Source organism: Apteryx mantelli, chromosome 5 (genome assembly GCF_036417845.1).
Source record: "Apteryx mantelli isolate bAptMan1 chromosome 5, bAptMan1.hap1, whole genome shotgun sequence".
In the NCBI taxonomy this organism is placed as follows: domain Eukaryota; kingdom Metazoa; phylum Chordata; class Aves; order Apterygiformes; family Apterygidae; genus Apteryx; species Apteryx mantelli.
Window position 1 is genome coordinate 8,628,402 of NC_089982.1, and position 24,174 is coordinate 8,652,575.

The 24,174-nt window shown below is 39.3% G+C and overlaps 1 protein-coding gene across 1 annotated transcript in view; it reads right to left on the reverse strand.

Moving 5' to 3' along the window:
- PRKG2 (protein kinase cGMP-dependent 2) overlaps positions 1-24,174 on the reverse strand; it is a 32,790-nt gene that overhangs the window by 3,736 nt on the left and 4,880 nt on the right. The window contains exons 2-16 of the mRNA XM_013950570.2: positions 20,518-20,684; positions 18,675-18,788; positions 14,849-14,954; positions 13,497-13,560; positions 12,890-12,967; positions 11,229-11,323; positions 9,620-9,688; positions 7,951-8,049; positions 6,103-6,253; positions 4,681-4,817; positions 4,444-4,533; positions 2,323-2,464; positions 1,438-1,601; positions 667-789; positions 128-190 (exon numbers count right to left, since the gene is read on the reverse strand). Coding sequence (XP_013806024.1) covers positions 128-190; positions 667-789; positions 1,438-1,601; positions 2,323-2,464; positions 4,444-4,533; positions 4,681-4,817; positions 6,103-6,253; positions 7,951-8,049; positions 9,620-9,688; positions 11,229-11,323; positions 12,890-12,967; positions 13,497-13,560; positions 14,849-14,954; positions 18,675-18,788; positions 20,518-20,684 — 1,662 coding nt within the window. The remainder of the gene's footprint in view (positions 1-127; positions 191-666; positions 790-1,437; positions 1,602-2,322; positions 2,465-4,443; positions 4,534-4,680; positions 4,818-6,102; positions 6,254-7,950; positions 8,050-9,619; positions 9,689-11,228; positions 11,324-12,889; positions 12,968-13,496; positions 13,561-14,848; positions 14,955-18,674; positions 18,789-20,517; positions 20,685-24,174) is intronic.

A 24,174-nucleotide genomic window follows, 5' to 3' on the forward strand; every position in this document is an offset into this window, starting at 1 on the left:
TACCACTATTACACAGTTTGAAGTGCCTGGAACCTCAAGGGCTTACTGAGCTGGGTTCTAACATAATAAAATTATTTTCAACTCCAAAACCATATTTTCTTTTTGGCAGAAGTGTCTCTTCACTTACCTGTGCTTCTTGATGTCATTAATTCCATTCCTCAGATTGCCTAATCTTTCTGTAGGGTTTTGCCTTAAAAAAGAAAAAAAAAGAAATAAAAGCAAGAATTCAGAAAATATTCTTATTTTTGGAAAAGAGAACCACATAGGACCACATACGCCTTCCTGGCTGCTTGCATTAACAGTTACACAGGCAGGAAGCTTGCAGACAACATGTGGCCACATAAGGGGAAATAATCAGGTGTTGCTCACTGCTTGCAGAGCCTTCAGCTAAATGATGTTGCCCTAAGATGTGATTCAGAAAACTGCAGAAAAATCCATAACATCCCACGGAAAAAGCCCAGAGACTGGGTTTGTGGATGATACCTCTGAAGACTAAGAGGTGTCACAAACACCCAGGGGCATGCAGACATACCAGATATAATCAGAATGGATCAATGTTAAGCAAAATGATGTTCAGTGGAGTTGTCAGAAATATAACACTCTAATGTGGATCTTATATAGCTCAATTGTCCACTCCCACGCTCTGCCACAAACTACCCCACTTACCTGCAGAGTTTGCGGATCAAATCCTCAGGCCGCCTTGTTATTATTTTAGGAAAATCCAGTTTTTCAATGCCTTTGAGAATCAAATTATAGGTCATCATTTGATCAGCCCCAGAGAATGGTGGACTAGAAAAAGAAAGCAAGACTGTTAAATGGAATGGCAGGTAAGAGCAGATTTGGCCATTTCTCACCAAAGTGAATATTTGAGAATACGGAAAACATTACTTCCCTAGGTTTACAACCTGCATTTTTGCCTGTTTAAGGTATTAGCAAGGTTTGGAGCTGGTAAGTTGCCTGTAGGTACCAGAGAAAATACATGATCATATGTGTTGGTCTAAACAAGCTCTGGCCACAGCCTGACTCAGAGAAGCTTCCATGTTGTACTAATGTAGAGCAGTCACAAAGAGTCACCACGGGAGTGTGTGCAGGGGCAAGGAACGGGTCCCACTTACAGTGCACCCACCCCACTGCACCCCTTCACCCACTAAAGGAGAAAAGAACAGGAACACCATCATCAGCTAAAGCAACTCTCCACCAGCCACCTATAGCCTGTGCCTGGCCCTTTTCTTGGATGGATAAACCAAAATTGAGAATATGGCCCACAGTTTGGTTGTCTGTGACATTTCTGAAACAAGGGAAGATAAGGCATGGGTAAGAAGCAAAAAGAAGTATCATTTTGCAAGTCATTCCTGTTTATTGATGGGAAAAATGACAAACCGTTTTAAAAATAACTTAAAACACACAAGAAAAGAACTTGGAGTAGGAGACACTTACCTGCCAGTAAGGAGTTCATACACAAGAATCCCAAGGGACCAAAAATCCACACTGAAGTCATGTCCTTTACTCAAAATGACTTCAGGGGCAACATACTCAGGGGTTCCACAAAATGTCCAGGTTTTCTGCCCTGATCCAATCTTCTTTGCAAATCCAAAATCAACCTGTTTAAAATCAACATATGCTGCATAATGCAGAGGTGCTTTGCACTGGGAAGCGGAGATCTCACAGTTGCCAACGTTACAGCTAAGACAATCATACAGTATTACTGTGAAGGAGAAGGAAGTAATTCCACTGGATTACTGAATGTTACAGAACAGTCCCATTTACTGCCACAGGTAATTTCCTGAATGAGTCTCCTTTTGGATAAAACAACCCATGCTTTCTTTGAGGACCCAGGACTTACAGACCATGGAGAAGGACGGGTTGCTCACTGTCCTCAGCATGGATGTTTCAAGCTCTCTGAAGGGTATTCTCTTTTTGGTTTTCACTGTCACAGTCAAGCGAGCCAGGGGCTCTTCACCGTGTTCCCTAACTACAGAAACAATGTAGAGCCTGCAATTGCTTGAGGCTGGACAGAGAGGTAAATCCACACCTGGGAAATGTGGCTCTTGCCTTTATATTAAGACTGGCTGCTGGGAGAAATTACTTTTGCTGTAGATGCTGCAGCGAGAGCTCTTGGAGGCTGCAAATCCCCAGTTTGTTGGTGGGGTTGTAATGTCTTTGCAATGCCTTTGTTCCTTACTGTGCAACCAGTAACTTGCCCTCTTTTCCTCTAAAGAGTGAGGGATATTAAACTCCAGGATCCTGGTACTATAATTACATGCTGCCTATTTATATCTCCTTGCAAGGAAACAGGTTCAAAAGGATAACATTACATCTTACCAGTTTTATATATCCTTCAGCATCCAAAATTAAATTTTCTGGCTTCAGGTCTCTGTAGATAATTCCTATATGATGTAGATAGTCAAAAGCCTCTGTCACACACCCAACACAGAACTTAGTAGTGGATTCATCAAAGCTGCCTCTGCAACAGAAATAATCACTATCCTTGTAGAGAGAATTAACTTCTAAAAAAGTTTCACTCATTAAGCAGATAAGATGTAACACCCAGAATATTAACAGCTTTTTTGCTTTAACATTCAGTATGTTACTCATGTGGTTGAAGACTGAGCCAAATGTCATTTCACTGGACAGCCTTTGAATCATCACGTGTTCTAGATCATTTTGACTCTTGTGATAATATTTTGTATTGATACAGTATCTCTCACTGCAAAAAATCCAAAGCTCTAGACACATTGCAGGTACATAATAACCTCACTCAGTAATAGAATGCAACCACTAGGTGATAGTATACAGCCAAACTACATCACAGTTTAAAATAAAAATTGAGGACAAGGAGTTTTGCAAACAACTGAAATGCCAGGTGGTATTACGGAGCACAGTCCCTCACCTTTGCAAACAGAAATTTGCCTTACATGCCTTCTGCTGCAAGAAAGGGAACAAGATCTTTACTCCTCATCTCTTTTATCTACTCCAAAGGACAACACTTTCAAATGCATAACAAACCAAGCATTGTGTTAGGACAGCAGTACCAATAATAACTCAAGAGTACCTTCAACGAAATTATAATAGTATTTCTTGCAAAATTTGGTTGTTCCCATCCTGACAGACTCCAATCTTTCTGTACATAAAGAAACAACCAAGAGGGACAATCTCTACTAACTTCTCTGCAGTGTCTATGTGTATGTGCTTGTACAAATGAGTTCTGCATTAAGAGGCACACATGGCTCTATAACAAGCACTGGTATGGAAAATATCAGGGTCATAATCTCACCTCTTTGCCTCTCAGAAAGTAATGTTCCTGCAGAGCAATCAAGGATTGTGAGGAAACCTTGCTCAAACTTGCAAGAAAAGGAAAAGTTGTATCACATGCACCTCCTGCTGTGTGCACTCAAAAAGCTGATCGCGATGAGAACAAATGGGAAAATAGTATGTGCTTCTTCCACTTAAGAGTAGCTTCCGTTCCACTGGAAGCACTTCCAGTTTACTCTGGGTTAGCATTTTCAGACAAATCCATGAAGGCAAATGTCTTGCTCGTGCTGTGTATCTACCAAAGATCCCAAGACACCTAAAGCCAGAGCAGGGATTTCCTTGGTAGCTAAAGAGGTGCTTCTCCCTCTCTCATACAGATTGTCTACTTTGAGTGTTTTCTGTTTGTAGATAGTTCTTAGGATCATCACTGACCCTTCAACAACAAATGGCACAATATTCTTACGGCAGTGGTACATGCCGTGGTTCTCAGTAGGAAAAGGCTGCTCGGCTGCAAGTTAACTGATTACAAAATGCCTCACCTTAGTAGCCACTTCACTCATCCCCCTCCCAAACCCTGCAGTCCCCTCTCTTTTTGTATATAAAGCTGCCATTCAGGTTTTTATAGGACTTTGTCTGTGCTGCATGGAGAGACGGTGAACTGTGGTGGCGGGCAGCAGCAAACTCAGAGAGACTAGCATTAGCATCACTAGAGACAAATGTAATTTCCTTTACCCACATAAATGGGGCCATGGGAGACATACTGAAACTAAGAATAAGCAACGGCAGTGGTAATGTCCTCCAGGCAGCTCAAAGCACAATGCTCATGTGATCCTGTTCTCACCTTGTAATACCTCCACTAATACACTACTCTACTAAAAGCACTCGGACATTGCAAACCTAGGCACAATTAAAGAAAACATGCTAGCATTGGCTCATGTCAGCTCTGGGGAAAGTGGCCGTCATGAACGTCAAGATTGCTCACCAAACTCTCTTAAACTTATTGGGGAGTGGGGAAGAAGGAGCAGTATCCAAAGTATTGGAGAGGTACGGATCTAGAAAATCTGATCCCTTATCAATACCAGTCTCTGAAACAGAGCTGTACCAATTCAGTTAGACAGAGAACCTATTCAACAGACGCTTGCAGCTGACTGCTGGTTTTAAAGGACAAGGTTCCACTTCATTTGTTGTTACCTGTCTCTCAGCAAGCTCCACAATTCCCCTCCAAGGCAGGCCTCCAGTAGCATGTATACATACTTACTATCCTTGAATGTGCGGTATAGTCTGTGGAGACAAACAGCAGCAATTTATGAGAAGCAAAATAAAATGCAAGACTCACAGTGCCTTTTCTCCAGAATTCATGTATGTCAAACCTGATCCTTAATGCTGTTAAGTGGGTCAACTTTTAAGGAAACCTTAAGGTCAACTTACTTTACAATGAATGGAGAACATATCTCTTCGAGGATTTTCTTTTCAGAGTAGACATGCTCTTGTTGTTTGGTGTCCACTACATGTTTCTTCTTTATACGCTTCATAGCAAAAGCCATGTTCTCATTTTTCACTTTAACCTGTGAATAAAAATGATGAATATATATGAGGTAAAGGAAGCAAGTTTCACCAACTTGCTATTAAACAAAAATATTCACTTTGGATACAGCACAGGATTGAAAATGATGGCTGTAACTATGGATGAGTTCCAGATTTTCTGAAGAACCATTCTGCATGCTTTTAAGCCAGGCACCCGTTTTTTTTATCCCCACTTGTAAAATGAGGAAAAATGTTCCCTTTACCCATTTTATGTAAACAAAATATCAGCAGTTTGCATAGGTACTGTATTTTACAATTAGTTTATAGCACAATGGGTCCTAATCTCAATTAAGCTTTCTAAACAGTAACATAATACAAATGAACAAAAAGTAGAGGAATTTATGATGAATGTTTATGAATGATTTCACATTACACTAAAATGTTATACAAGATGCAATAAAAAGGTTAAAGTTAAAACAGGGCTTCCTGGAAACCAAATAAGCAGCTATCAGTGTTCTACAGTTGTCTGGGAATTTTATTTGTATTTTATTTTCCAGGTGATGTTGTAGAATTCCCACAGCTGGCCGTCTCCAATGTGGAACAGCTTATGAGAATTTCTAATTTGTTTTATGAAGCATGAATCACAATAAAACAATAGCTTATCTAAATACTGTAAAAGATTTCTCTGTTCACTAAAATCACCTAGCCTCCATTGATTTACCATCAACTTCAGCGGCTTGTCGAAAAGCGTTCACATTTTTTTCAGATGCTTGCTACTGAGCCTGAGGAGTCTGGAGTTTAAGACTTCACTCTAATGAAGCCCTTCCTATCCCAGAAACACAAGGAATGGCTCAGAAGAGCCATTACAAATTGCTGAAGATGTCTAAGTGAACACAGCTCAGAGCTAGATCACACTGGCTACAGTTGCTGTGGGGCACACTGAGGCAATTCTAACAACAAAGAATATACAACCCTGGAGATTACTTCAGGTCCAGGCAGAATCTCTGGACATGGCCTGCAGTTCAGGGAACATGATGCAGATAGACACATCTGTAAATTCTCCACGCATGACACGGATGAATAAGTCTAGTGACCAGAAAGATACTTTTAACAGCAAGAAATGAAGGCACAAGAGAACGGATTTGTTTCACTGAGTGTCGAAGTCGTGAAAATATTTATTGACTATGAATTGCTCTATATGGAATTATCTCTGTCTGAGGGATACAAGCATGCAGACTAAATGTTAAAATCCTCCAAATGTTTCAGCAGTTAAATCAATTATGTAAGACTGAGAACTACTTGCATATGTTTAAAACAAACTCTTACAAGCTCAACCCTTCCGAACCCACCAACGCCCAGAGTTGTGACAACTTCCAAATTCTGGAATGGGGAAGAAGGGAACTGGGCTACTTTCTCCTTCAGCTGTATCATCTCCAAAGAGACCTCTCTGGTCAGCTGTCCACAGAGGGATCTTCTTCTGAGTTAAAAAAAATTAACATACATTAGTATTTTCCCTGTGAGCAAGCTGCATCACAGTACTCTAATACCCCTGTAAACAAAGAAGAGAAAAGCCTTCTTATTCTGTAACACGATCTTGTCTTTTTTCCATGCAAAAGTATTTTCTTCCTGGACATCCTTTACAAGTAAATTAGAACTGAACTGCTACTAAAGTTCACCAAAAATAAGCAATGGCATTTTTACCAAGAGCTGATCCATGATGAGGTTCGTAATTATACAGCCAGCTTACAAACTTCAGAAACTCCAAGCTGGAGAATCAATTTCTGAAGGACTGTGTACCAATTCCAGTAGAACGATCAGAAATAAAAGTGCAGCTATATTTTTGTTCAGAAGTAAAACATACTCTGCTAATCTTCCAATGGTGCTGAGGTTGAAATCAGATGCAGATAAGCTATAGGTATAGTCCACAGCTAAAAGCAAACCCTTTAATAGCACCACTGCTACACTGAAACATAAAAAATAGATTTTCTTTTATGTCTGAATACTTCCATTTGAAATGACAACTTCCCTCTTATACAGTAATCCAGTTTTATTAACTCCTGTGGTGAACTTTAGGGATTTTACCAGTGAAAGAATTTACCATCAGAATACAAATGATAATTACATCACTTGAGCACACTTGAATTTCTTTCAGTCTTTGGTTTTCTTTCAATGGGGTGTATAAACAACCCTCATTTCATTTCTAAGAAATGTATATGAATTATTCAGATAGGAGCAAAATTTAAATATTTAAATTTTGAACAGATAAAATCGTTGCCACATAACATTTCACTCTGGTAGCTTTAAAAAAAAGGGGAAAAAGACAGAGCGATGGAAAAGACCCCAGAGTTTCAGAGTTTTCTACCAGGTGTTACCTAGCAAGTATAAAATGATACAATATTATGGTTTGGCACTGATTAAAATGGAGTTGCAGCTTCCTATGCTCAGGACAAATCATATCAACTCCTAGAACAAAATAATTTCATCAGTAATGATGTATATTAACATTATCTATTTTATTAACAATCTATTTTAAACATTAAATGATGGCTGCTTACTGAGGTTATCTAGGTCTTCCTGAAAGTAGACAGAGTTGGTAAAAAATCAAATGAATAGCTTTCACCAAAAATACTTTTTCAAAAGTCATTTGAAGCTTTTTATAACATAAAACGCCATTTTATAACAAAAATGCCACCCTCAATACTTGAAAAACATTAAGAATGACTTGTATAACATTTTTAGTATTTTCCTTTTTAACATCTTTGAAAAATGAAGAACTGAGATTTTTTTACCATTAAAAATAAATTCTACAATCTCAAACAATTATCTAAGCATCAGTCTTTCGTGACTGAGAAATACAGTCGACATTCAGCACTGTGTTTGTGTTCACAGAAATGATCCACTAAGTGCTCTCTTCTTTAGCTGTATGTATAAATATAGCTTGCTCTGTGAGTCCTTGCCTGGAAGTCAATATACTGAGATTGTGTTTAATTTTTGTTTCAGAAAAGAAAATTCCTTTGACTCAATAAGCATACAAATTACGGTTTTATTGTAGTGATTGGTGTCATTGCTAAGGGCCCATCTCCACCAGCTACCATCCATGATGTTACTGGCATACCTAACACTCATTTTTATGATTATCTAATACAGATGTGTCTAAAAAATGATCAGACTTACTTTGCATGTCGCTTTTCATCAGCGCGGGCCAGGTTAGCCACATAACCCTCAAGGTAGGTTTGGAGCTCTTCAAAAGTTCCAACAGTTTGATTAAATGTCCTAGAACATGAACGAAAGTGTAAACTACTGCCCATATGGTGGAAAGAGAAACAAGCAAAATCTGTGTTGCTGCACAAAGGCTTTAGATTGCCTCTAAGTAATGACCCAGGCTGAGCTTTACACTACTACTTGGATGGTACAACTTGCAAGAGCTTTGAAGATTTCTGCTACACGGAGCTTTACTTTCAATCACTAAGTATTCAGGAGACCAAGATTCTAGGTCTGCATTGTGGCTGTTAACTGATTCAACAGAGGACACAATCAGCAGGATGAGAGAGGCAGCAACCCACTGAAGTACCAAGATTTGGTTTGCAAGAGCGTAGGGGGACAAAATGCCTGATCTCCTCAAGTCATTTCCTGATACGTTTAAATAATTCAGAGAAGGCCGGGTGTGCTTGGTCTCCCACACACACTTGGTTGAGCCAGAATGTTTCCCTCCTCTTAATCCTCAACTTTAGTCTCTTCTAGGATAGGAACCTGTCTTAGTGTCTTCTGAGTGACTATCTTCTTCAGTTGTATAAAAAATATGCTCTCCATACAGGGCTCAAACTCTGGCCTCGTATGGAACGAACAGTCAGCTCACTGAGTCACTGACTTATAAACTAAACTGCCCTTGGAGTATCTCTCCAGTGCAGTCAAGAATTATGTAAGATTAACCAGCAGCCCTCCAACAGAAGAAAGAGAGCAACTGGTCCAAACTGGTTTTAAATCTGTGAAACTGGCATGTGAAGGAACAAGGTTCAAACCTGAGCAGATCTCTGATCACTGCTCTCCACTATTCTCAGCAAGCCCTGCCATCCAGCAGGGAGCATGGCTCTCTTGCCTTTTTCTAGTGAAACAGGTCTCCTCTGCTCTAGGTAAGTAAGCCAAAGAGAGCTCACCAAGAGCCTGATTTGTTCACCACTGGTGGTTTCACTCATAAAAAAGGATCTTCAGAATAAGGATGTAGGTCTTTGACACTGCAAGCACCTCCTCAGCCCTACTAGCCCGTGCAGGGAATGATTGGTGTTCCTTGTGCCAGCAGAGGTGGAATGTCTGACCTCCTGGCAAGAGTTGTTCTCTATTTTGTGTAAAGAGGCACAGAGACTATGGCTAAACAGTCTCCTGCAAAGGACTTTTCCCACTATAAATGGAATAAAGGCACCCGAACGCAGGCAAAAGCCTTTCAGTCGGGCCTCTACCTTGGTACCTGTGAGATTGGCCTATACCAGGCAGAACTACAGATTTGGCTGCATACCTGCCTTGACAAATGGACATCCCAAAACCAGGGACACGCAAGGGCTTTTGTTCTTCACTGAGCCAATGAACATTACTTAATCTATGTGAAACATCACCACCACAAGGAGAGAAAAATAACAACTCTGAACTACTCTTAAGTTCTGTGCTCCCACACCTTCTGTGAGCCTCTTGTCATTAGGTCTTTGTCTCAAGCATAACCACAGTGGAGCACTTACTCGGTATTCACTTAAGAAAAAATTGTGGTTATGTGACACTGGTGTGACACTGAAGTCACATCTTGCTGATGACCTACTGAAAGAGACCTTTCATTAAACCATAGCGTGGTACTTACTCTCTATCTACAACAAGGCACTCCACATCATTTTCATCTGCAATAATGTTGGCTGATCTGACATCATCACTAGGAATTGAAACAGATTAGAAAGAATTTAGAAGCATATTGAAATCCTGGAAGTATCCCACACTGTTCCCAGGAAGCGTCACTGTTGCGATAGGTGAAACTCCTGGAAGGCCTCTGCAGTCTGTGTTTGGATAAGCACTGCTAAACCAAATCCACAATTCCAGCATTTTAATAGTTCATTATTATCATCTAGCACAGTATTTCCTCCAGTTTCAATAGGGTTTGGATCATGACTCTAGCAACTTTCCAAGAAATTAGGATGAGATGTAATTAGCATTACAACGGGATTGACTGCCCTTTTTTTAATTTCAGAACTGATCTTCAGAGATAAAACATTCCTACTCAATCATCCACATAAATATTCATAGAAATGAACACAAAGGGGACCAGAAACTAATTTGATTGATGATATGAATATTTTTAAGTTCCTTAATCTTTTTGTTGTTGTTGTTCAGTAAGCTGTGTGAGAATTCCTCAATCCCATTTCTGTAAGTAAATGCCTTCTTAAGGAGAGAATTATTTTCACATTTAGGTAGCCTAAAGTACTTACAGTACTACTTAATGCCAAATCACACACTTCAGTGACCAAACGTGAGACAAAACAACAGACCTGAGCTCTAAGAAGAGGTGCAGTTTTCTTTCCATTGTTTGATTTTCTAGTGACTGTTTTATGCCAATAGGTATTTCGGAGTTCACTGTACATTATTCATATTTGCCATCCTTTCAGTTGTGAGAAGGGATAAAGAAAGCTTACTGGAAAATATTTATGTCCTATGTAAATTTACCTGTCTGGTTGGTTGCTAAAAAATACAGATTTTTTTCTTCTCAAGGTCTTAAGATAACCTATGAGATATGAATGCTACAAACATTTCTGAGGCTTCTGACAGCCAACAAATACACAGAGAAAAGAAATTAAAGAAAGGGAATGCTTAAGATAATGAGCACAAAAAAGTTCTCCACTGCTTAAAGGGTTGTTTTTATTTATTTATTGCAAGCACTGTTTGTGCCGTATGGGTGAAAATTATCTAGAGCCCAGCTGCAACATCTGGTGAAGTATAGGGAAAATAAATTAAGACCTTTGGATATCTCAGGAAAGCCTGGATACATTTTCTTGGAAGAAGCTACATGGCTCATACACCATGGCTTTTCTCTACTGCTTTCCTCTGTTTCTTGTTATCACAGGCACTGGCATGGAAACCTTGTCTGGTAATGATGTAACTCTTGCATGCTAGGAGTCATACAGAACCCGGCACAACACATTTCCATCACAGCTTCTACTGAAAGACAAACACTAAGCAACACTGCAGAGAGAGCTGGCATTTGCCTTTTCAGAGTAGATAAAAGGTAGGTGACAGTGTGTCTTTTAAGTTCTCTCTCCAAAAAGCAAAATATTCCAATAAATCTAGCCATTGCTACTGGCTGATGGCTTGACAATCAACCCAAAACTTATATTCAAAACAGTCATGAGGTGTATAGTCAGACACACCTTAATAGGTCAATTGAAATACTATACAGTATGAATCAGACAGTGCGCACTAACCTAATCAAAGCCTTCTCCCCAAAGTAATCTCCCTTATGTAGAGTCTTAATCAGCTGAGGCTGCGAGTGACCTGCAGTACTCTGGGTAACTTTCACCTGGAAAGTAGAGGAACAAAAATTTAGCACAATAATATTCAAAGCAACCCATGGTTTCCCCTTCTTTTCTGTATATTTCATAGATGCCTAAAGCTCAACAATGTTTCATTAAGAGTTACAAATAAATATAATTACTCTCTACCCTCAAAAATGAAAACCATAAAACAGACCCCAGCCTCTCCCAGATTTTAGCTGAGAGATGGAAAAAATTAATATATTTATTATTACCATCCCCTCACCATTTTCTCTTCCCACCCTTTAAAACAGAGCAACACAAATCCCAATTTCAATGAAAAACTGAAAGATATTTCAGTTCCCATAGTGGGCAGACATCATGTGAGCTTTTTATCATACCAGTTAAACAGAGAGCCTCCAGAAATGGTAACCAACATTTTTCACCTTTACAAATAAATCAGCCCACAGAATCTACAAAATAATCAGTTTTATTTTTGCATGCATTTTATCAGTATTTTAGAGTATTCTACACATCTTAACACCATTCTTAGTTTAAAAAATAAGCAAATCGTATTGATTAGCTCCTCAAACAACTTTTTATTGTTTTGAATAACTCCACTGGTTTAAAAATACCATAAAAAAAACTTATTTATGATTATAAGTGGAACTTGGCTCCTACTGATGTTTGAATTTCAAAACAGTCTCCTTAAAATCTTCAGAAAAGATTTGCTCAACAACAACAAATCTCTATTCAACTCTTGTTCTGAGGTGAAGTTCCTCAAAGGCCTTTTCGTAATTCAGGTTCAAACACTGTTAGAACTTGAGACAGCCCAGAACCAAAACAATCAAACTTCAGGCTCACAATACAAGCTTTTAACAGATGTTATCACTAAAATTTTAGACACGTCATTCATTTGTTTGAGTTTTCATGAACATTTGTCATACATAGCAATTGCTGCACCGACGGAGCCGCTTCCACATGAGCACACTTGCTACTTCTGCCCACACCCATTAAAAAAAAGAAGAAGCATCTTCAGACACAGACACCTTTTGGAAACATGACATGTTTACTGGAACCTTACTGATGAAAATACTCCTGCTTTGGTTCTTTAGAGCCTTGTGCCAGCACCCAATGTAACAGTTCAAGGATAAAGGCCGCTGGCTGACTCCTCAGGGAGTAACAAATGAAAGGAAGTAGATCCTGACTGAGTCACCTGAAAGTCCCATCTCCATTGAGCCTGGTACCTCGGACTCCATCACTTCTCCGTTATTTCAGAAATCTGCTTTTTCCCTGTCAGATACTGCAACACCCAGAAGATGACATGGGACCATTTAAAAAAGTTGACTTCACATCTCCACAGCAGTATCAAGAGGCTTTAGAAGACACTTAAATTACATTATAATTAGAACAGTATATCATGGCTTCACTGTAAATGAAAATCAGACTCTCATGTTTGATACACCACTCTTGGCTCTTATCACAGTAGTGTGAACTTAACATACTCGGAAACTCTGCACAGTTTTTACTGAAGACCAGCCCCTCAAGACAGCTTTTGACATACAGATGTTCATATGTGTTGCATACTAACAGTTAGCTTTAGTAAATCTTACCTTTCCTTTTGCTATGATAAAGAAGGTACTGCCCTCTTCTCCTTCCCGAATAACATAATCTCCCTCGTCATAGTACTCCTGTTGGGGAAAACAGAGACACTTGAAAAATCTGATTACTATGCAGATTTCTTAAAACATCTGAATGTTCCATCAGGGTTTAACTTCCTACCTCCCGCACATATTGCATCCCATAATAATATGCAACCACTCCACTATTTAAAGCATGACGGACAAACTATAATATATCTTAAAGCAGCAGTGTGTTATTTGTTTTAAAAAAAATGTTAACACTGGCATCATCCTTATGAAGCAGGGGAAACTGAGGAAAAATATATCAAAATCTCTTTGTGCTTAATGCTGATTCAGGCTAGATTGTGCATCCTCTGATCTACTTGTTTGACTTCTTAGAGTCCAAAGATATAACTTATTTTGATGCCACTAAATGTTACTTGCTGCCAGCCTGAAATTCTGCTCTGACCACTCTAAAAACACTGCTGTATTAAAGATACAATTTCCTTTATTTTTATTTTCTTTACTTATTTTATTTCTTCTTTTTTTTTTTTAAAGCTTATTGAACACTGTTTAGAAAAACTTAACAATATCTTACCACCTCCAGGCAGTCCATGATCTTGGTTAATTTATCTTCAGGTAAGCTTTTCAGCAGGGACACGCTTCCGAAAAGCAGAAATGCAAAGCAAACGAACAAAAATAATTATCATTAATATTTTTTTCACAGTCTCTTCTCATCTCTACAGTTTGTACAACCACATTTTATAAACTAGTGCAGCTATACAAAACACAAAATATATAACATATAAGGCTCAAACATTCTAAACCTGCTTTTTGGATAAACCGAACTTGCACAGATTAGGGAAATGTGGCAAATGTTGGTGAGCTTGTCAATCAGCTTTGCATTCTGGTGTGAGAAAAAAGCTCTGGCAGGTGCATTTTTTCAAAATAATGTCAAAATTCAGTCATACAGAATCCCTAATTTATTGTGAAGAACAAGACACTGTACTACTCCAATAATATATTTTCAAATGCACTACAGAAACTGCAAAATCAAATACAGGTGAAAACTTCAGAACTACTTTGGCAACTATGAAAAGAGAATACAACCACAGGGACATCACTTACTGAACTTGCTGCTAAGAATGAAAAATAACGTTCCGTCCTGAAACCCCAACTTGTAAAAGTCAGGAAATGATAGTGCTCTCTAGTTAATGGGTCCCAACACAGAAATATTTATAGAAATAAATGTGGAGACAAGCAGTGAATGCAAAAACGCACAAAACATCCTATGCACGGCCAGGCTTGAGATCTCATTTGGAAACCATATCAGAATGGCCATTCTCTCTAAAGAAAGTAAGAAAAATACTAAATCAGCTACTTGTGGTTTGGAACATCTAATCTGACCTTCTTCCTAAAGGAAAAGCATCGTACATCTCCCAACGTTCCCTTCAGGAGAGAGAATTATTCTATACTACCTCTCTACAGATTTCCTAGACCAGGAATTTATGTTGGAATTAGTTCATAAATTAAGAGAGATGTGCTGTTCCAGGCTCCAAGAGTTGAGGAATATCCCACTTAATCTACTCAAGCTGCAAATTAACATCCTGTTGGAAGATTTTGTTAATTTTATTTATTTCATATACTGTTTCTACTTCTAGCCACATAGCCTTGCTATACATTTGTTCTATTACTTAAAAACATTCATTTCATCAAGCACATATTGTTGTTTCATAATGTGATGCAGGAGAAAACAAATCAAAATGAGAAAAACGTTTCTGTGAATCCTCCAAAAATTAACAGAGGTAAATATTTAGGTTATCGAGGCCCTTTGCATTAAGGTCACCTCTTTCTCTGTCTCTCTCTCTCTCTAAGAAAGAAACAGTACTGTTGTGCACTTTATAAAGTAATCTAAACTGGTACTTAGAAATAGAAATGTATTATGTTTACCTTCTAAGGAAGCTTCTGTATTGCTCTTGTCTTGTTTGTGCTGTCACCCTCATGATATTTTGAAACACTTCTCTGTCCAATGCCCATGTTTTAACATTGGTGATTGCTTTAGAAAAACAAACAAACAACAAAACCAACAATGTTTCCTAGTGACTTGATGAAAGATTCGTCAGCATCAGGACATGGCACAATAGAGCCCAGCTCTTCAAAAAAGCACAAGGCCAGATTTTCAAATATTCAGTATCTACTGCAAGTAGACATTTAAAAGAATTCAGCTCCCATTTAAACAATGGTCACAAAAATAAGGCTTAGATTTCCACATGGTTCCTCCACTGAGCACTTTCCATGCAACCCAACAAGCTGAATTACCTTGAAAACCTAGCCATTTACTATGGGCATACACAGGGCTGAATGCTTGTGAAAATCTATTCTTAATCATGGACAGTATTCTCACTCCAGGATTGCAATCTAACCTGTAAAAGAGCTCATTTGAAAAAAAAACAAAAAACACCAAACCCTTGGCCTAAGGTTCCAAAACTCATGACCTAAGTGTTGAATACTACGGCTTGGGTCCATCTCTAATTCCGATTACATGCAAATATTTATGAGATACACAATAAAATAGGAATAACAGAAGTCAAGAAATTAATTTCATTTAATGGAATCCAGTGATCCTGTCACATTTTTCCTCCATCTTAAGCCTATTCATAAGGGAATAAATGGTAATCAAGATATTAGAAAGTACTGATTACCTTTGGAAGGGTAATCAAAATATTAATATGGAAAGCACATGTGAGATCCAACATCATAGACACAAAGCACTAAGTGGCCTCTGTGTGTAATAGCTGACACAATAGGACACATTACACTTCCTATTTTTAAGCAAAATAAGGTGATTCCATTTAATTTAATCTCTTTTCTTTAAAAAGATGCTACGTTATATTCAGCATTTTTACTTCTGTCTTATGAAGGAACAAAATTGTTTTTCTCTGGGTTAAAGAAAGCTCCAGAAAAAGCTGGAACAACTGATTCCCTCAGTTTACCAACTTAGCAGAAACAAAGAAAACCATTTTTACAGGAAAGAACAATCCCAGGTTTAAAATGATGCACAAGATCAGTTATTAGTCTCGATATGTAACCCTGACGCACAGATATACTCTCAACTGCCATCAGACTTTTGCTTAAAAAAAATCAGCTCAAAAAATATTTTAGCTCAAAAAAATTATTTCTGGATGCTGGGAGGGAGAACAAAGGTTTTGTTTTGGTTTTGTTTTTATCCTGAACAACATCTTTCAGTTTCCTTTGCACGAAGGAACGGCAAGTATGAAAGCTAATGGGAACCCATCTCATGTATCTTGCACCTTTCCTGAAGAAAGCAATTACACAGCTAGAAAAACAACTGCAATCTCAAAGATGAGATAGAGGAAGGAATTTAGAAACAAATTAGCAGAAAATCATGTTCCCATGTTCAAATACAGCTACTGCATATAAAGATGTTGCTGGGTAGTACCAGCCATTAAAATGCTCTCTCTGGCTAAACTCCTTCACTTGGTGTTCTCCAAAGACTGCAGGTAAAGGGTTTACTAGATCCAGCCTCAGTAAAAAGTTTTCCAGATGTATTTACTAGTCATGCTCAGTTAAGGCATTTGCACTGCTCTTTCTCCACTACAAGAAACACAGGAAAGCTAATGGGGATGGGTGGAGGGGAATTTCTGCAGTGATTTTAGGTATTCAAACACCCTTTCTTGTCCGAAATGAGCTACCTAAAAACCAATTAACATTAACAAAGGTCTAAAATAGCATGACATCTTGCTATGCAGGACCTTTACAATGCTAATGGTGTACAGCATGCAAAAAGGAAAACAGGGAACACAGTCAAATAGAACAGTGCACAAGTAAGAAAAATAATCAAATTATTGATGCTGTTCTGTTTATCAGGCGGCCACAGAAAAACCGATTAAATATAATAACTTCCATCTGCATAGGCAGCAATGATGAAATGCTTAAACCGGGTGCAGGGAGAAAGACCAGCAGCTTTTAAAATGAACAGCTTCTTTGGTTCCATTTGTTCCTTTTTAAGACAACACGAACTCTTCATACTTACCAGTGTTTCAGGCTTCCTGCAGATTTAGACAAGAACAGATATTAACCTCCAAAACCAAGTTATTTTTACGGAATGGTGGAGAGTGGGACATGGGGAAGATGAATTAAAGCTGTCTTTGATCACTTACTGTTTTGCCATGGAATAATTATGGCAGGCTAGAAAAGGAATCAAGGGGTGCTTAATGGATTAAAACCCAGCCTTATGCAGGAAGATGGATATTTATATCACAGCACTACCTAACAACTCCATCCTGGTCAGCACTGTAAACACAAAGCAAAAGCCAGTATTTGCCTCGGAGAAGGCCAGGCCTGGAGAAGAGATACGTCTCACCTAGGAGTTTCATCTCTTCCCCTACCTTCTTTGGGATCAGACTCTAACTTCTCCTGAGTGTCAGGTCAGACCTCCACCCAGCGTTACCCACTGCATGTCTGAATAGGCCTGTTTAGCTTTCTAGTCAGAGAGATTTCACAGTAATCCAGTATTCAGTCAAGTTATTCCTACGTCAAGTCTATGAAAAGGAAAACAGAATTTGGCCTCTGCCTGCACATTAAGGAACTGTGCACTAAGATGCAGAGCATTATTACCTTTTTTTTACAGGGATTCATGTTGAAGAACATTTCTTTATGATAGGTAAAACCTTCTGAAACTTGCCTTGAAGCAATTGAAAAGTTTAAGTCACATTATGTTAAAGAGAAAAGGCTACACTGTATATGTCACACCAGTAGTCTATCTCCTCCTGTGTAATATTCAAGTCACTCCACTGCCTGCTACAGAATTAAAATGATACCTTACTAACCATTCCAGTCACTCCTGATAGTCTGTGTCATAAACACACAGGAATGATTTTGGTGGCATACACAGGAATAAGCATGGTGGAACTGTTCTCAGCAATATGAGACACATGGGATCTTCTTTTCACAAGGCAGTCTCCTAGACTCTGATCCAGGGAAGTATTCCTTTTCTAAATCCACCTTCAAATAGATGTGCAGAGATCCAATACCACTTACCCCTAACACAGGCATTCAGCATTTTCAAAAGGAAGAAATTAGAATCAAAATAACTAGTTAGAAGAAAAAAAACCCAACCAATTTTACAGCTACAATAATAATGTTTTACTCAGTTGAACACAAATTCTAGAGCTCTACTTTTCTGTCCCCTCTCCTTCCCCATTAAAACAAAGCTCAAAAGTGAAAATGGATCCTGGCAAGACTCAATAACTTAACGATACAGAACTTAAGGAAGTACAAAAGCAACAAATTCCTATGTCTTTTATTTCCTCTTGAGTTAGGCTTTATCTGCTCTATTAAAAAAAACACGGTTCTGAAATCTTTTTAAACTCACTGTAATGTAAACCTCCAGGTTGCATTTGAAACAAAAGCATAACAGCCAAAAACCATCGCTCCTACTAAATCATTTCAACTTTAAACATAAGCCTTCCTTAGCATTAGCTTTGTACAGATTTGGCTCACCAAAGACTTTGGAGACGTCCGATCCTTTATCAAAGATCATTCTTCGAGATGGAAATATATTCATGCCATAGTATTAGATTCCCCAGGCAGGAAGAACTCAGAGAAGGAAATGGGAACTTACTGTAGATAGTCAGCACATGCGGACATCTATTAAATGATGACTTCCAAGAAAAAAACAGGATACAACAGAGACTTCACAACAGTACGTACTGTTTTTATTTTGAGGAACATTGTCATAATAAACCTTGCATACCTTTCACAGAGGCTGTCCGCGTACAGTTGTATAAAATGGCTAGTTCACCAAATGCTGTCCACACAGGTATTGAGGAGAGTAGCTTGTTCTGCTGAAAGACTTCCAGATTGCCCTCTGTCAAAAATCATCAGGATGACACGCATAAAAACTGAACTCTACTACACAGAGTGAAGGGTAAACAAATCAATACAGTCCTGGCTTCCCTGCTCTCTGGAATACAGGCATGGGAGCAATGATGCAAACAGAACTTTGAAACACAGGTATAAACCAGTGGAGAGAAATCTCTTTTTTAATGTGTTGCTAGTCAAAGGTTTTGGTGTGGAAGAGAGGGAAAGATGAAACAAACTTTTCAACACCAAAAAGGACATGGAAAAGAATAATTCTAAACCCTGATGGGATAAACCTTTGCTACAACAGAACAGTCAGTACTGGTTGAGATAACCTAATGTGGTCTAGACAAACCAGTCTTACAACAGTGCTCATAAGAGAAACTGTTCATATGCATGTGTGTGTATGTATGTGCAGAATGTAGGGGAGAGCAGAAAAAGGAAAAGCAAGTTATTGCCTCCTTTAAGAAATGTCCTTGAGCCTTACTATACATTTAGCGGAAGTCAAAGAAAGTCTGAATTTCTTCTTCGGTTTATGGCCCAAGAAAACCCTCCCTTAAACACGCTCTGAAAGTTTGGCTCTCTTCTCTCCAGGACACTTATTACCTCCCCAGAAAAAGAAGGCTACTGTGCCAGCAAAACTTCTGGGCTCACAAATCCTTCTTAAAATTTCACCTGTTTTTCAAAATTTTATCATTTTGCTTAATAAGAATAAAACTTCCCCATTACGAGCCCTGCCTCCCCTTTCTCCCTGCACCATTTGTGCTACACAAGCACAGCTACCACCAATTTTTCACACTAACCCATTTACATGAAGCCAGAAGATAGCAGATGTGCTTTTTGATGTGTGCATGTATGCTTCTGGCTTCAATATTCCTGCCTCAACAGAGCAGACTTTCATACTCCCTACAGCATGAACTCTAATTCTTAAGAGCTGCTAGACCTCCTAGCAATTCAGAATTAATGCAGTTTGCAAATGAATTACAAATACAAGTTTCTTTTTTTTTAATACTGTCCTTTTTTTTTTTAGTGGTGGGATGATGAAAGAGCACATTTCCTCCACGAGTAACTCCCAGGTGTTTAACTCCAGTACAGCTGATTTCTGCATGCTGTTAATTTAGGTTTGAGTGATGGAACAGCAGCAGTCAACAAAGAAGACAGCAGCAAGGTAATTTCAGACCTGCTGGTGTTATTTTATGAGGTTGTCTTAGGCCAAAGTTTGTTTTTTTCCTCAGAAAAAACAAGCAGCTGGCTTTAAAAAAAAGTCCTGAACTCAGAATAGCTAACTCAGACCTCATCCCTTAAGATCCCACACATAGGAAACTGGGAAGAGCTCTTAGGAATATTGAAAAGTGAGTTTATTTTAGAAATGGTTTCACCATAGAGCAGCTTTCTGGGATTTAAACTATACCTGCTCTTCTTTTGGACAAGAGAGGTTTGGCTGTATCCACAACAGCTAGGCTTTGCTGGCCTCTAGGCTTTCCAAATGAAAGAAGCCTCTCAAGTTCTTTTACACAGGAAATAGCATTACATCAAGGTAGAAGTTTCTAAGGCACTTTCTGTTGCCCTCACTCCGTTTCACAAAAAAACTCCCTGGTAAAACTCCCAATGCCCTCAGCAGGGCCAGCATGAATGATTCAGGAGCAGAAAGGTCAACACCAAGGTCTCCTGCAGAGACTTCTAAGTGACTTTCCTCTTTCTGGCACATGTGCATTGTACAAACAAGCAGCACTCACCTTCGAGTACAAAAATGTGATTGCCTGGCTCTCCCTGTCTGATGATGTAACTCCCTTGCTGGTAACTCCTTTCATACATACATTCCACCATGTCTCGGATCTGCTGAGGCTCCAGTCTCTTCAGGAACTGATTTTTATTCAGGGCATCCGTGATGAGCTTCTTCTCACTAGTTTCAATCAAAAACCAGGTTTAACAGATCCAGCATGGCTGGGGTATACTATTCACCAGACATTCATTCCTTTCAAGATGTTTCCTCTCAGTTCAAACACTGACAGCATGACTGGTACCACTGACTCATGTTACAGTCCTTGCAGCTAATACGCATCCCATTGACACGCTACATCACAGCCTCTTTCCCTCTGTGTGACCCCAACTGCAGAAAGCATCAGGTTAGATGTAAAAAGATGCACTAGAAGGCAAGCTCCTCAGAAAGTTTTGCACTGTTTTCCACCATGTTCTTCCCCCACTGCATCACTAAGGCACACAGCCTGCTTACCTGAAGGAAAGAAATGTGAAAGGTAGGCCGCTGCCTATATAGGAATGGCAACCCCTTATAAAATCAGGCCTACTTTTCTAACACTCTAATGCATTTTTTTTAATTCCCAGCAAAAACATAATACTGATAATAGAAATAAGGTTAAATTCAACACTGACGGTAGTAAAGCCTCATCAAGTTTACCTCCTTTGTGGTGAGGAAAAAGCAAGCAAGGAAAGAAAAATATGCAGAAACACAATTAACAAGTGCTGCAGGTCCCTAGGAGGATGTTACAAGTCTCAGAAGGGAGAAAGCAGAGCAAATTGTAAATGAGCCTGATTAAAAAAATGACTACAGAGAACTTCACTTGTGCCAGCAAAATGACATTGATTGCGTGACATTCCCTGTTCATAGCTACAGAACAGATCCATGACCAGGAAATGACTTGAAGGTCAGCTGCAGAATACCTGCTGAACATCTCCTCCACCTTCACAAGAAAGTCCCAAGATCCAGGGGAGGTGGTGGTGGGGGTGTTAATGCAGATCCTTTCTGCACTGTTCTTTGCCCTCTGTCCATCTCCGCGCAAAACTCCTCCTGCCTCTGCTATGTCTGCTTCCTTCTTCTTTTGCACTGATGACAACAAACAGCACAAAAGGTCCTGAGTAAAATTCCTGTAGTAGTCTGCCCATGTGGGATGACAAACGTACCATCTCCTTAAGAATGACCAGGTATGGAAGGAGTCTTCCCAAAACAACTCTTCCCTCTACTGCATTTTGGAATGTTTAGGGTGTAATCAGAAGAACAAAAATGAGACAAAGGCTTGTGCATATAAGTACGTAGCCATTAATGCTGACCTCCTTGCTTTCTGAAATTCAGCATCTGGGGAAAAGCATTTATATTGTACCATCCTTTGGTAAAGCTACAGCAAACTACAGCCATTGAGGGATGTTTTGTTGAAATGTCTTTGAAAAATCATCAATAGGCACACTTGTGACCAAAAGCCAGCCAGTCAGGGCCTTGAGGGTGGTAATAAGCCTTACTTGACCTGACCAGCTTCACCTGGGCCCACCACCCACGCATCCTTTGCCCATTGGCCTGGCTGCTCTATTTTAGCTCAGGCCTGGGCTTTGCCTCCTTGCTAAATGATTTCTCTGGCTTTATTTCCTGGATGGCCATCAGATCTCGGTTGTGGCCTTGTCTCTAGTCCTGTTTTTGCCTTCTGGAGAGACCTTGGACCTCTGCTGTATCCTGTCTCCTGATGCTCCTGACTAGGCTCCCTAGATGGGACTTCCAAGGGATGGTGTTATTACCACCCTGCTTGGACTGGGTGAGTCTGTGGCCTGGTCAGTGAAAGTGCTCATTGCCTGTGCTATAGCTGTCTTTAGCATCTGGATCACCCTCTCTTGTGGAGCAGCCCTGTTCTTGCTGCTCCCTGGTACAGCTCCTCTGTATCACCTTCAGGAATAGCAAATACTGACAGGTAAATGGAGTGCTTGCAGGGATGAGAGCTGCTAGTGGAAGAGCCGGGTGGCTGGATTTTAGGGAGACAATACAGGAAAAACAGGATGTATGACCAACTGAGTGAAGGGGATAAAGAGCTCTCTGTCATGTTGGGCAATCTATCAATTTTGATTGGCTCAAGTATGTTTTAGGTCAAGGGCTTCCTACTAAAGCCCTAGATGTACAGCACTGCTTTGAATCCATGACAGAAAGGAATGCAATTAATCAAATGGAGCACTGATGGAGCTTTTATGGACCTACTGAGTGGATTTTTCTTCACAGTTGAAGTGAAAGACAACCTATACCTTTAAGTCCCAATGTTCCTATTCTGCATGTATAATCAAGCTGCCTAACAAAGTAAATAGCCTTACAACTTTCTGAAGCATCTTCTTGCTTGTACTCAACAAAACTCAACTCAACAAAAGGCTATCATCAAATTAGGTCATGTGGACAAATCTTTGGAGGGGGAATCTAGGAATGAATAAGTCATATCTACCTGCCTTACTAGGCATACAATGCCTGAAAAGCAATAATGGTAATAACAAGAGGCCAGAAAATAAAATCTCATAGGTATGGTAATGATAGTACTTAGAGCCTGAAATACAAATTGTAAAAACTTGCCTTCCAAAAGAAACAGTTATATTAGACTATAATCTCTAACTTAATTTTCTGCTAAAAATGATATTTAATTGATCCTGCCCTACATCATGCACACAATACTGCAATAAAGGATAGAAATGGCTGATGAAGTGATATGTAATAGCAAGTGCTGTAGCTTCCAGAGATACAGAACAGAAGGCAATACTGTTTTCAGAGAGTGTTGTTGGCTACGCAGTGGAGGATATAAGATGATCAAAACCATGGTTCAGGTTCTGCATCAGTTGCTTGCTGATTTCATGGGCCACCAGCACAGCATGCCAGCTCTCTACAACAGCAGTTCTCAACTGTTTTGCTCAGCTTCCCCAATACCTATACCAGTTTTAAGAACAGCTGCTGGAAGTAACAAGTTTTCCAGGAAAGACAAAGTACTTAACCTTATACTCCTGCTAGCCACTGCCATTGTGAATACTTTTCAAAGCTAAAGGGGGTGTACGGCTCCACACCTACGTTTGTCTTTTTTGAAGTATTTCTCTAAGTCCTACCACTAGTAGGATTAGCTATCTTTCACCACCTGCTGTAGTACCCTTCTCCTGACTTCATTCTTCTCTCTGCTATTAGCTGTTGTTGATGTATCTCTCTTTGAATATATTCCTAATCACACCCCCAGAAATAGCACTTGCCTGTCAAAGAAGCTTTTGATGACAGGATTGCCCAATTATTCCCATCCTAAGACAGATGAATCTGTCATCACACAAGTACAAAGACATGATGTATCCTTTATGGAGCAATGCTTTCTATTCATGTATTTTTCTGCTAGTAACATGAAAGATTGTGGATTTAGGCTGTCCTTCACTGGTAAGGGACATAAATGTTAAGTATTAAGTATAGTTCTCATTCCCCATCCAATAATGGCTAGGGTCAAGATCCTAAGCCCACAGTGGGAAGGGACTTTACATAGGTGGCTTAAGTATTGCTGATGGAGGCTGCAAGTTGTAGAAGCAAGCCCTGCAGACACAGATACTTGGTAACACTCACATGAATAATTTTGGGCAAAAAACCAAGATGTTAAAATAATTCCCAT